General features: G+C 33.9%; 1 protein-coding gene across 2 annotated transcripts; it reads left to right on the top strand.

Annotated features, from left to right (window-relative positions):
- Positions 1 to 488: 488 nt before the first annotated feature.
- On the top strand, positions 489 to 11748 carry LOC139876511 (protein STRUBBELIG-RECEPTOR FAMILY 3-like). 2 transcript variants are annotated; one of them, XR_011768142.1, is made up of 17 exons: positions 489 to 615; positions 1441 to 1622; positions 4975 to 5104; positions 5181 to 5252; positions 5324 to 5389; positions 5952 to 6023; positions 6108 to 6179; positions 6300 to 6371; positions 6840 to 6905; positions 7026 to 7091; positions 7167 to 7513; positions 8916 to 9214; positions 9537 to 9808; positions 10340 to 10478; positions 10555 to 10676; positions 11144 to 11308; positions 11477 to 11748. XR_011768142.1 is itself a non-coding variant. In XM_071863838.1 (17 exons), exons 2-17 carry the CDS (start codon positions 1520 to 1522, stop codon positions 11549 to 11551), a joined length of 2130 nt encoding a protein of 709 aa, XP_071719939.1. In that variant the 5' UTR covers positions 489 to 615; positions 1441 to 1519; the 3' UTR covers positions 11552 to 11748. The 2 variants fall into 2 exon arrangements, 1 of the variants encoding a protein (XP_071719939.1); XM_071863838.1 differs by having other exon boundaries at positions 11152 to 11308.
- Positions 11749 to 11971: the final 223 nt, after the last annotated feature.

An 11971-nucleotide genomic window follows, 5' to 3' on the forward strand; every position in this document is an offset into this window, starting at 1 on the left:
AGGTCTGATAAATCGAGTGAATATTTATTGTATGGGAGATGATATTTTCAATTATAATTTTGATTGATACACTCAAATCTACTAACTTGTCCTTGAGTGATATCTTATATAAATCTCCCATTAGTATTTATTGAAAGGTATTTATGAAACTGTACATGAAATTGTAATGGATTTTTCTTTTCTTTTTTGGAAAAAAAATATATTAATTAAACCTTTATCAGAACAATGAAGAAACAACATATTATATCGCAAGAGGCTTTTGAGCCAAAAAGAAAAGACAGAAAATTGAAAGAACAACTGAAAAACTAAATAATTTCGTAATTGGAACACAAATTGTAATGGATTTATAGGAAAAGGTATAATTCGTGAATTCTCTTTTCCATTTTCCGCCAATCGAGCCACTCAACTGTCTAACAAAAACAATTATTAAAAAACATTTGTCCAAATTTTAATTCTTTATACATTCAAAAACATTCCTCAAAAAAGGTGAAGAAAACACCTAGAAAACAGCATAATAAGCAAAATGCTTACTTTTTGCTTATGAGCACCAGTAAACCATCATCACCTTCTCTCTTGCAGAAACCAACACACTTCAGTTCTGTTCATCTTTACACAGTAAGTATAGTACACTTCAAAACTCACTTCATGGTTTTTATTAGTTTTTTTTTTATTGTTCAATTAAAATTAAATTAAATCAACTGAGTTGAATTTTGTGAATTGTGCTTCATTTTTAGTTGAATCCTTCAAGATTATTCTTGCTCAAATATTGTAAGAATTAAATATAACTTCAGTGTCTATGTTTAATTGTTCAAATTTAAATGTTTAGTCTTGTTTGTATATTTGGACAATTTACTCAATATCTATTGCTACATTTTGTCACACGAGTTGATGTCAGTGCAACAAAATATTTAGTTTAATTTTGCATCTAAGATGTTTTATTTGCAACAAAATGCCATTTATTACTCAGGGTTTACATTTTTCCAAGGTTGAATTTAACATATTTTTTACCTGATGTATGTTTGGAACAACTTTTCATGTTTTGCCTTATGTGCTTTTGTGCCAAGTCTTTTATTAAAGTTTTAATTACTTTAATCACCATTTTTTTTTTTTGTTTAAAGTTCAAATGTGTAAATTTTTTTGTTTCTTGCAAATGTGGATACTTCAATCTGTGGACTTTTATTATTATTTTTTTAATTTTTTTTTTATGTGTGTGTGCATGATGGGATCCTGTTAGATTTTGGGTAGTATGTGCTTGTAATTTACTTATTTATTTATTTATGTTAAAGTTGTTGTTGTTAATGAGTTGCTCTTAAATTTACTCTGTTTTTTATGCATTGTAGGATACTTGCTACTTGGCTACTTAAAAATTGCATACTTTTGAATTTTTTTCAGGATTTTCTGTTTTTATAATTCATAAAAATAAAAATGTTATGTTTGCAGGGTATTTTTCATCTTTTTTGGAACTTATTAAACAATACATCAGAGAGACTCCAAAGTTGAATGCTTTGGTCATAAGGTGATGGTGAGGAATTCAGAACTGCAGATTTATGTGGTTGCTGCTGTGGGTTTATGGGTGGTTATTTCCACACCAAACTGTTTTGGGTTCACTGATCCTCGCGATAGTAAGTCTTAATTCATTTTTTTTTTGAAAAGCAATATAATTTTATTGATAAGGAAATGATACAACGAGGATTACAACATGAGTAACACTAATATGAGCGAAACTCGAGGACCTATACTAGATATAAAGTAAGAGACTAACAAGATGTTTTCGGAGCAGTATTACCAAACTTAACATCAATCACCATTACCCTCATCATCTACTAGTACATAAAAAGGATTGTTTGTTTCAATTCTATCTTTGGAATATGTCTTATTATTACCTTCACCATCAATGTCCTTCCCTTTATCTCTTTTCCTTAAAACATTCTGATTTCGATTTTTCTGGGACTCCACATTCCAATTTGTTTCCTCCACAACAATATTATCTTTAATACCATGATTATTCTTAACTCCATTTTGCTTGATACCTTTTGCTTCTGTTGACTGCCATTGACTTTTATTATTATCAAAATTCAACTTATGAAATACCCTTCCTTTCTTACTAACATCTTTAGAGCCGTCCTCGACACACTGGTTAATTAAATCAACTGTTTCACCATCATTGTTGTTTTTCAAAGCGTCTTTTAACACTTGTGCTGAAACTTCATCTTCTGTTTTAGGCCTAATTTTACAAGTATTGAAAGAGTGCCCAAACACTTTGCAATGAGTGCATAAAGGCGGTTTCCATTGATAAGTCACCTCAAGTTTACCCACTTTGGCTGGAAAAGAACCAATCGCAGGATAGGAAAATTCGACAACGCTAGGAAGGTCATCAGCTGCATTGACTTCAGTCAAAACTCTAGCAAAACCTAGTCTTCCACTTTTACTTAAACATCTCTCTGAAGTAACTTTGTCCATCAACATAGGCCTACCAATACCACTAACAAGTTTACCTATACTTCTACCACTCCATAGTTCAATGGGTATATTGTGAATGCAAATCCAAATTGGAACTTTTTCAGGTTCAATTTTTTCAAGCCAAACCCCAGGTTCCCACTGATTCACGAAAAAAGGAACATTATTAACTAACCATGGACCACTCTCAAGAACCTCCTTCATACCCTTTTCATTATTAAATTTGCATAAATAAAATCCTGCAGCTGTTTTGACGATTTCTTTAAGGTCATACCTTCGCCACATTCTCCTTAGATGGGCGTTAACAACCCTATATTCCATTGAAGTTCCAATAAAATACCCATATAATTGAAGAGAAAAAGCACTACCGCCCTTCTTAACCTCCTCAGCGGAGAAAACTACTCTCTTTTGACCATTAGACATTAAAAGTGGAGGAATGAACTCCATTTTTAATTCTTCTTCATCTTTGTTTTGTTTTAAGAAGTCAGCAAAAGTGATGTTTGGATTTACCCATGCTCTTGGGGTTTTAGTATTTGTATTGTCTTGCCCATCACTAGTCTCAACCCCTTCCATTTTTGTAGAATTAATCCCAGATACAACATTATCTTTATCACCGCTATTATTATCCCGCGTATTCATTAAATTTACATTGTCACCCAATGTAAATTGGGAGAAATCATCCGGAACAACAATTGACTCTCTAATACCATCATTCTTAAATAATTTAGCAGCATTCTCAGCAGCAGCAAGTAGGTTTACATCAACCGCATTATAATTACCATCTTTAGAACTTTTAAAGAATACCACAGGACTAGCCGGTTTAGCAACAGCAATAGTTTCACCAATAGATTTAGCAATAATATCATCGTTACTAGCAACAATATCATCAATAGAATGATCAGTTACAACAGAATTCTTACCATACCCACCTTTCTTCCTGTTACCCTTGCGTTTTTTAATTACTTCTGGGAGAATTTTTTCATTAGCAGGAATAGAAGAATCACCAACATAAGGAACAAATTGAGCACTCTTCTTTTCCTTTGACGGACCTTCACCAACTTCAATCAGCTGGTTCACTATACCCTTCCTCTTTCTAGAACTATAGGTTTTCAGAATCTTCCTTTCTGAATCACGATTATCCTTCCCAGGTTGATCAATTGGCACATCTCCGTCCTTCTTATTTGGCTGATCAACTTCATCTACCATCAGATTGGAACGTACGACATCATCCATAATCGGAGATGAACGATCCCCATCAGAATCAGATGAAAACGTTTCTCCACTTTTAGAAGTCGCATCCGATGTTCCACGACTAACCGATGGGTTTCGCAAAACCCAAGTAGCACTCTCCATTAAATCTTGGTGCTTTTTCTTCTTCTTGGACACCATGATACTCAACAGAAAGCAATAACAGAAATAGCAGGTTTCTTAAAACTATAACACAAATTTGAAAGCAACAAATCAGACCTATATTCACCTGGGTTTTGGTCGGAAATCCAAGATAGTCTTACTGGAAGAAAACGGCAGCGAACGGCGGTGGATAATTAAAAGTACTAACTTAACGCTACGTGTGCGAATGTTTCCTCAAATGTGTAAGCATTTCAAGAGATACACTTGATGAAGCACAAATCCTAGGGTTTCGAAATGGCTCGTTTGGCAGTAGATAGAACTGAATTTTGACCATACAAGTCCTCAGAAGACGGGAAAAAATGAAAAAATCGTAAACGACGTCGTAAAAGGTACAGATAAGCCTTGGGCTAATACGCCATAACCAGCCGATGTGTAAAAAAAGAATCGTATGTAAGTCTTAATTCATTGATTCTTATTATAACTTAAAAGCATTACCACTATATAATGTTGGTTGGCATCACGATATCATTACAAAAAGCCCTAGGTTCAAACCTCGTTATGGCCACATTTTTTGTGCTTGTTTTTAACGTAAAATTCCTTAACATTTTTGGGGCGCCAGTTTTGTTCCTAACGGCACAAAGGTGGCGTCAGATTTTTTTTAACCAATTAAATCTTCCCACGTCATTGACACTTTATTTATTTATATATTTTTTCACTCAATTTCTATTTCTAATCATAATATAATATATCACCCAAACTTTTTGATTCAAATTTAACACCCAAATTTTACACTCACCATAACACAACTTCAGAATTTGACACTGTCACGTCACAGTCACAACCTTCACTCTCCTTCTAAAAACACTAAATTTGCCCGCGCATTAAACAAACTAATGTACTTGATAGAACAATAAATACGAAACATCAAATGTTGAAAGAATGACCCATTTTGCACGGGAAGTCCTTTTAGATACGAAACATTATACTCCATTCTTGCTTGTTTAACAGAGCCATCATAGTTTGTTTTGTAACAACATCAGGCTTTGGTAAAAATGAAAATTTCCCTTTAATTTGATTAATTTGTGCGTATGGATATCTTATTATTTACTTCACTAATTAGTATTTGTACATTAATCTCCTTACACAAGTTTTGTATCTTTATTACAGTCTTAGCAATAAATAGTCTATATGCTGCCCTTGGATTCCCTCCTCTAATGGGATGGTTACTCGCCGGAGGAGACCCGTGTTACGAAGGTTGGCAAGGCGTCCAATGCGTAAATTACAACATAACCGGAATGTACGCAACAATTTCTTATTTTTCATTCTAAATACTTTTTCTCGGTTTCAAAAAGTATCTATTTCTAAATGTACAGAGTTCTTAATGATGCAAATTTGGGAGGTGAGCTTGGCGAAAATTTGGGAGCTTTTGCATCAATTATACAAATGTGAGTGTCAAGAAGATTCACTAACTTTTAGTTTTTGTCGTTGCGGTGTCTAATGATCTTTCATTATGCAGGGATTTGAGTAATAATCATATCGGAGGAAGTATCCCATATAATTTGCCCCTTACATTGAAGACCTTGTAAGCTATTTTAAACTTTTTCTTTTCGTGTTAGGTGGAAAAATGGGTGGTCTAGGTGTAAGGTTGCAAAAATCGCTACTCGGGAGTAGTCAGTCAAGACTCTTTTTAGGGAGTAATCGGATGTTGACAAAGTTTGACTTTGACCGATTTTCCAAGCAATCCCGAGTTTTGGCCAAGTTTTGACTGAGTTTTGACCGAGTTTTCGAGTAATCGCGAGTTTTGACCGAGTTTGACCTAGTTTGACCGAGTGTTTGCTATGTACTCCCCGAGTTGCGAAAACTGACTACTCCCTTAGTAATTCCGAGTTCTGCAACACTCTCTAGGTTGGTCACAATGGATGTTTTGATGGGTCGAAATTGGTTGGGTTTGGGTGATTATCACACTTTTGCCCAAACTTGATATGATCACCTGTGTCTAACACAGAATAATATTATTACACCAACAATATTATTCTCCCTGAGTTGTATTTGTATATTAAAATATACTTTCCACACATTTAATCTTTCGTTACTTTGTTTAATTTTACCCATTTGACCTGTTGAAATTTTCGTAATCTTTCCAGATTTCTTTTCGGGAACCAAATTACAGGAAGCATACCAGAGTCGTTGTCGACGTTAAGTCAATTGACAGACTTGTAAGTGTCCTGTTCAAATGTCGTTTTTGGTTACATTTTTTGTTATATTCTTTAAATAAGTCCTTATTTTAATTGTTATTGTAGGTCTTTGAACAAAAATCATTTGAGTGGAGTTATACCGGATTCTTTTCAACAACTTATGGCCTTGACTAATCTGTACGCCTTACTTACGCTAATCCAAATATCACGCGTTTATATGTTTCATAAGCTTAAAGTATGTAAGTTTATAACATTAGTTCCGCACATATATACGTTGAATTTAATTTATTTTTGCAGAGATTTGTCTGCTAACAATCTAAGTGGTACTTTGCCTCCTTCAATGGCGAACTTGTCATCGATTTCCATATTGTAAGACACAGTTTCTATGATTTAAGACATGAAACGAGTCGGGTATGAGTTTGGCATTGACCAACATTGACTTTAGTAATAAATAAATTAAATATATACTATATATTACACATAATCATATCAAACATAAAACATAAATATTTCAAACATAGATATATGACACAAAATCTAATTTTAGAAAATATAAATTTTTTGACCTTACTTTGACTTTAACCGACTCGGCCCGACTTTGACCCGACTTTTTAGCATTGACCGACTTTTAAGGCGTTTTTGGTGAGTCGGGACGTGCTAGTCCCCAAACCGACGCAACGGCTGACTTGTACAACAGTCCTTTGGGTTTTAATTCCCATGTTTTATATTTTATTTTATGTAGTTACTGCTTATATGTTTTTTCATTGTCACTAAAAGTGCAATAAACTGAGATCAGTTATATTTTGGACATCTATTCTTTTGTTTTTCGTTTTGCAGACACTTGCAGAATAATCATCTTACTGGTGTACTTAATGTATTGGAAGATCTTCCCCTTATAGATTTGTACTATTCTTTCCTTTCTTTTACTGCATCAAACTTATCTCAAAATGTTTATACTTTCATCCTTTTTTCATAGATTATAATATTTTAATTCCTTAATATAAATATATTGTTGTAACATAGGGATATCGAAAATAATCTATTCTCTGGACCCATACCTCCGAAATTGTTAAGCGTTCCGAATTTCAGGTAAAAAGAATCCTTTGTTAGCAAATATGTTTGTATATATACAATTTCTAACATTCATATATATATTCAATGCAGAAGCTCAGGAAACCCGTTTAATACAACGATTATTCGTTCACCATCCGCCTTATCTCCTTCGTCAACGTTCGATACGCAACCTCCAGATTCAAGCCCCGGAATTCAAGCATTTGGACCGTCTTCTTCAGATCTACCGCACATTTCGGGTCAACAAAAGTCAACATTGAGTAAAAAAGTAGTGTGGCTTGCCATTAGCGGATTCTTGATTCTTGTTTTACTTACACTCGGAGTTTGCTTTCGTGTGTCAAGATGTCGCAAAGAAAAATCAGCTATCAAAGTTGGTGATCATATGAAGAACTCTATGCTAAATTCGTCTTCTTCAAACCCAACTCAACATAAAGAGAATGGTAACATGACTATTTATTTTATTATGCTTTATTCCTTTTTTGCCAAACAATAATAGGCCAAGGTTTGAACATTTTGAGTTTAACGTACTATCACTTGAGTCCAAAACTGAAAAGAATCTCAGTAACATCTTTCGATATGCAATGTAGTTATTTAGATCAAATATACTCTATGTTAAAAGTTGAAAGCTTACATCATTTACTTTAAATATTGTCGAAAGTCGGATTGTACCTCCCTCTCTGAGTGATGATTTATGTTCGAGTGAATCTCTTAACCATCATGCAAGCATGTTTGTCATTATACAACCATCGTACTGTCCTAATTTCTCAAACTCGAGAAAAGGATCTAAGAATGTTTCTGCTAGGAATATTACTATATTAGAAATATCTAAGAGTAGTATAATGTAACTTAATTGTTTAGATTAGCTTAGAACTATAATTATACTATAAAGGATGGATTTCATAGGGATTATACCAAGGTTGCAAAAATCGCTACTCGGGGAGTACTTGGTCGGGAATTTTTAGGGAGTGCTCAGCAACTCGTGGAGTACTCGGATGCTGACCAAGTTTGATTTTGAACTATTTTGACCAATTTTCCAAGTAATCCCGAGTTTAGACCAAGTTTTCGAGTAATCTCGAGTTTTGACCGAGTAATCCTGAGTTCTGACCGAGTCTGACCAAGTTTGACCTAGGAATTGGACCGAGTAATCGGGAGAATTCTTTTTTGCCGAGTACTCCCGAGCTCTGCAACACTTGATACAATGATTGATGAATTTCATAGGGATTATACTATGGAGGTTGTATTTCAAAGGGGAATCCTAGTTGAGACATTTCTTCTTTGTGTACTAGGGCTTAAGTTGGTGATTAATAAAGTTTAACGGTTGAGGGTAATATTGCGTGTCGATTATGTTCTTGTTCTTATTGTCGATTCGAGTTGCTTTGTGTGTTGTGGTTCTATCAACTGTTTCTATAAAAAAAAAAAAAAAAAAAAAAAACATGTGGCTAAGTTGAAGTTACTATGTCCTTTTTGTTATGTATTAAGTTCCCAAAGTTTGTTACTTTGCATTGTTTTGTTTGTACACAACTGTAATCACATCTAAAATATATTTTCAAATAATATATAGATTCAATCATATATTTTAACCATGACAAAATAGCCCAGTGGTTGGAGTGGTTGGGGCTCTGTGAGTTCCTTACAAGAGGTCTCAGGTTTGAAAAGTTGTAGTGTCAGGGTACGCAATTGTTCATCATTGCAACATTTTATTTTTGATTTTGTCAACTGTAGTCTTTCGTTACCATTTTGCAAGTATAGTTATTTCATCTACAACATTATATGATAACGGAAGTACATTATAACTCCATTCTATCTACAACATTATAACTATGTAATCCCCTTGTTCTACAGGACCTACATTAAATGATAACGGAAGTAATAACTCATTGCGAAGCTCCAAACTGAAAGAAGAGAAAACGGTGACGATTTCTACAAATCGACCTCCCCAACTTCTTGACGCTGAAAAAGTCGACGTAAAACCAGTGTCGGTTCCAACAACCATAGGTGGAAACCGTTCAAGAAATGTAAATTTGCCAAGATATTTCTCGATTGCATCTCTTCAACAATATACAAATAGTTTTTCTCAAACAAATTTTATTGGTAGAGGCATGCTTGGTACAGTTTACAAAGCTCAGCTTCCAAACAACAAGGTATGTTTAATAATGTTTAATATCTAGTGAAAAGGACAGGTTGAGTGGGTTGGGTCGTGGTACAAAACGGGAAATTAGATGTCGAAAAAAAAAAATAATGATATCTTTCAGAAAAAAAAAAAAATAACAATAATAATTGTAATTAGATGTCGAAAACGTTTGAGGATTAAGGAAACTTTCTAGAATAAGACCTGTTTCATTCATTTTTAATATCAGTTTTTCTCATTTGACCCTGTTACCCAAACTGACCCTTTTTTAACATAAATGGGTTAAAAATTGTTCCCTTCACTTATGACTTGCCTCTAACTTTGTGTATTCATAGCTACTGGCTGTAAAGAAACTGGAGAATGCAGCTTCAAGGTCATGGAGTGACGAAGCTTTCATGAACTTGGTGTCAAATGTCTCGAAACTTCGACACGAAAACATAGTTGGACTCGAGGGTTACTGTTGTGAACACGGGCAACAACTTTTGGTCTATGAATACTGTAAAAACGGGACACTACATGAAGCACTGCATGTAGATGACTCAATTCATGAGAAACTTTCGTGGAACGCGCGTATACATTTGGCACTTCAAGCTGCAAAAGCATTGGAGTGAGTACATCTTTCAACTTGCACCTTTATTGACCTTTTTAAATATAAAAGAGATGGCAATTTCAACCCATTTTTTCTTATAGTGTGTCGAATCAAATGATTTTTACCTTCAATAATGGCAGACAGATTGGTAAAAAATATTATATGCTACATCTTTCAACTTGTACATGTATTGACCTTGTGATATAAAAGAGGTGGCAATTTCAACCCGTTCTCCTTAAATGGGTCGATTTAAACTATTTTTTATCCTCAACAACGTGTGACGCATGGGTAAAATATTATATATTACATCTTTCAACTTGTACATTTATTGACCTTGTGATATAAAAAAGGTGGCAATTTCAACCCATTTTCATTAAAACGGGTCAATTCAAACTATTTCTTTTCCTCAAGAACAGGTGAGGGATGGGTAAAAGTTCAAATCTTGGCTTAAATGAAAGTGTGAAACGGAACAAATTGGTTGTTACAAGAGCTAATATCCGATCATCCATTGATGGTGATTGTTTTGTATTTTTATGTTTTTCTTAAAAGGTACTTGCACGAGGTTTGTCAACCACTCGTTGTACACAAAAACTTCAAGTCTGCAAATATTCTTCTTGATGAAGAGCTAAATATACGTGTTTCAGATTGCGGTTTGTCTCCACTAATACCATTAATGTTTAATAGTCAGGTAAACGGTTCTTTATTTTGCATAGGCTTGCATCGGGAATATTGTATTGGTCATTAATATGATGTCGATTAATCAGTTGCAAGGCTCAGGATACGGTGCCCCGGAACTGGAGTCGGGAAGTTATACTTACCAAAGTGATGTTTATAGCTTCGGAGTAGTTATGTTAGAACTTCTCACCGGTCGAAAAGCTCATGACAGGTTTATATTGTTTCTTTTTTTTTTTCTTCAATTTAAAAACGTTAACTTTTATATATCAAAATTTGAACCCAATACTCTACAAGTTCGACACAAAAAGTTATGTGCTTTTTCCTCAGAATAAGAATTTGGATTGCACTTTTATACATTAAAAATAATAAAATTAAAAATTAAAGAACCATAAGCATAAGTAAACACAAACTCTGAGATAAATGTTTAGAAACATAAATCTGACTTTGACCGATTAAGTCCGACTAATCCTAAATCAAATCTGACTTTGACTGATTTTGACCAATTGACTGACGTTGACTAGCATTGACTGACTTTTTAGCCCGACTTAGACCTAGTCGAGTTGGATTAGTCCGAAAACCCGACTAGTCGGCCTGCTTGGCTGACTTTTACAACACCACTTTTTTATAATTAGGTCGTTTTTTTTAAGCATTGATTTTTTCTAATGAAAAGAGCTCAAGTCTTATAGGTCAAGACCTCGTGGGGAGCAATTTTTGGTAAGATGGGCGGTTCCTCGGCTTCATGATATAGAAGCGTTATCAAGAATGGTTGACCCTTCCCTTGACGCTGCGTATTCATCCAAATCTTTATCTCGTTTTGCTGATATAATCTCTCTTTGCGTCCAGGTTAATATCTAAACTTTTTTGTTATTGTTGAACTATATTCTTGAAAACATGTTTTTGCATTAATTGAAATCTTTAATTACTAGTCCTTTTAGTAATTAATCATAAGAAATCAAGAATCATTATAAATGGTACTTTCGAATATTTCACATTTTTCTTCATTTCGTGCAGGCGGAACCAGAGTTTAGACCACCAATGTCTGAAATTGTGCGGAATCTGTTGCACATGATCAAGTTAAACCATTGAATCATATAAACATCTAGCTATAGTCATATTTCGCAATGTCAAGGTAGCAGAAACTAAATTCTTTGATTTTAGTTCATCATCGGACTAGTTTGCGTATCTTCTGGTCGAACATTGGATTTTTGTCGATTAGTTGGTTAGATTTGTATGCTTTGTGCTAGTGCAACAGTTTGTTTTATGTTGTAGTTATATAGCTTGGCAATATGTAGTATGTTATCTAGTTTGTTGTATAAATATATACACTTTGCTAGTATCTAATTTAATTATGTTAATGATCTTATGTTGTTGATTTTACTGTAATAAGTTAGTGATAAATATAGGGTTTGGTTGCATTTCATCATATTCTGATGGAGTATTTATTTAGGATAAAATATACTCCGTAACATTTAAAACGTGGTCTCTTTTTATTGACTTGTAATTATT

The sequence above is a fragment of the Rutidosis leptorrhynchoides genome, chromosome 11 (assembly GCF_046630445.1).
Source record: "Rutidosis leptorrhynchoides isolate AG116_Rl617_1_P2 chromosome 11, CSIRO_AGI_Rlap_v1, whole genome shotgun sequence".
NCBI lineage: Eukaryota > Viridiplantae > Streptophyta > Magnoliopsida > Asterales > Asteraceae > Rutidosis > Rutidosis leptorrhynchoides.

Coding starts and splice junctions, on each gene's coding strand:
- LOC139876511 (XM_071863838.1), top strand. CDS start 1,520: ATGGTGAGGAATTCAGAACTGCAGATTTATGTGGTTGCTGCTGTGGGT. Junction 5,253..5,323: donor TTTGCATCAATTATACAAAT/GTGAGTGTCAAG, acceptor TTCATTATGCAG/GGATTTGAGTAATAATCATA. Junction 10,479..10,554: donor CATTAATGTTTAATAGTCAG/GTAAACGGTTCT, acceptor TCGATTAATCAG/TTGCAAGGCTCAGGATACGG.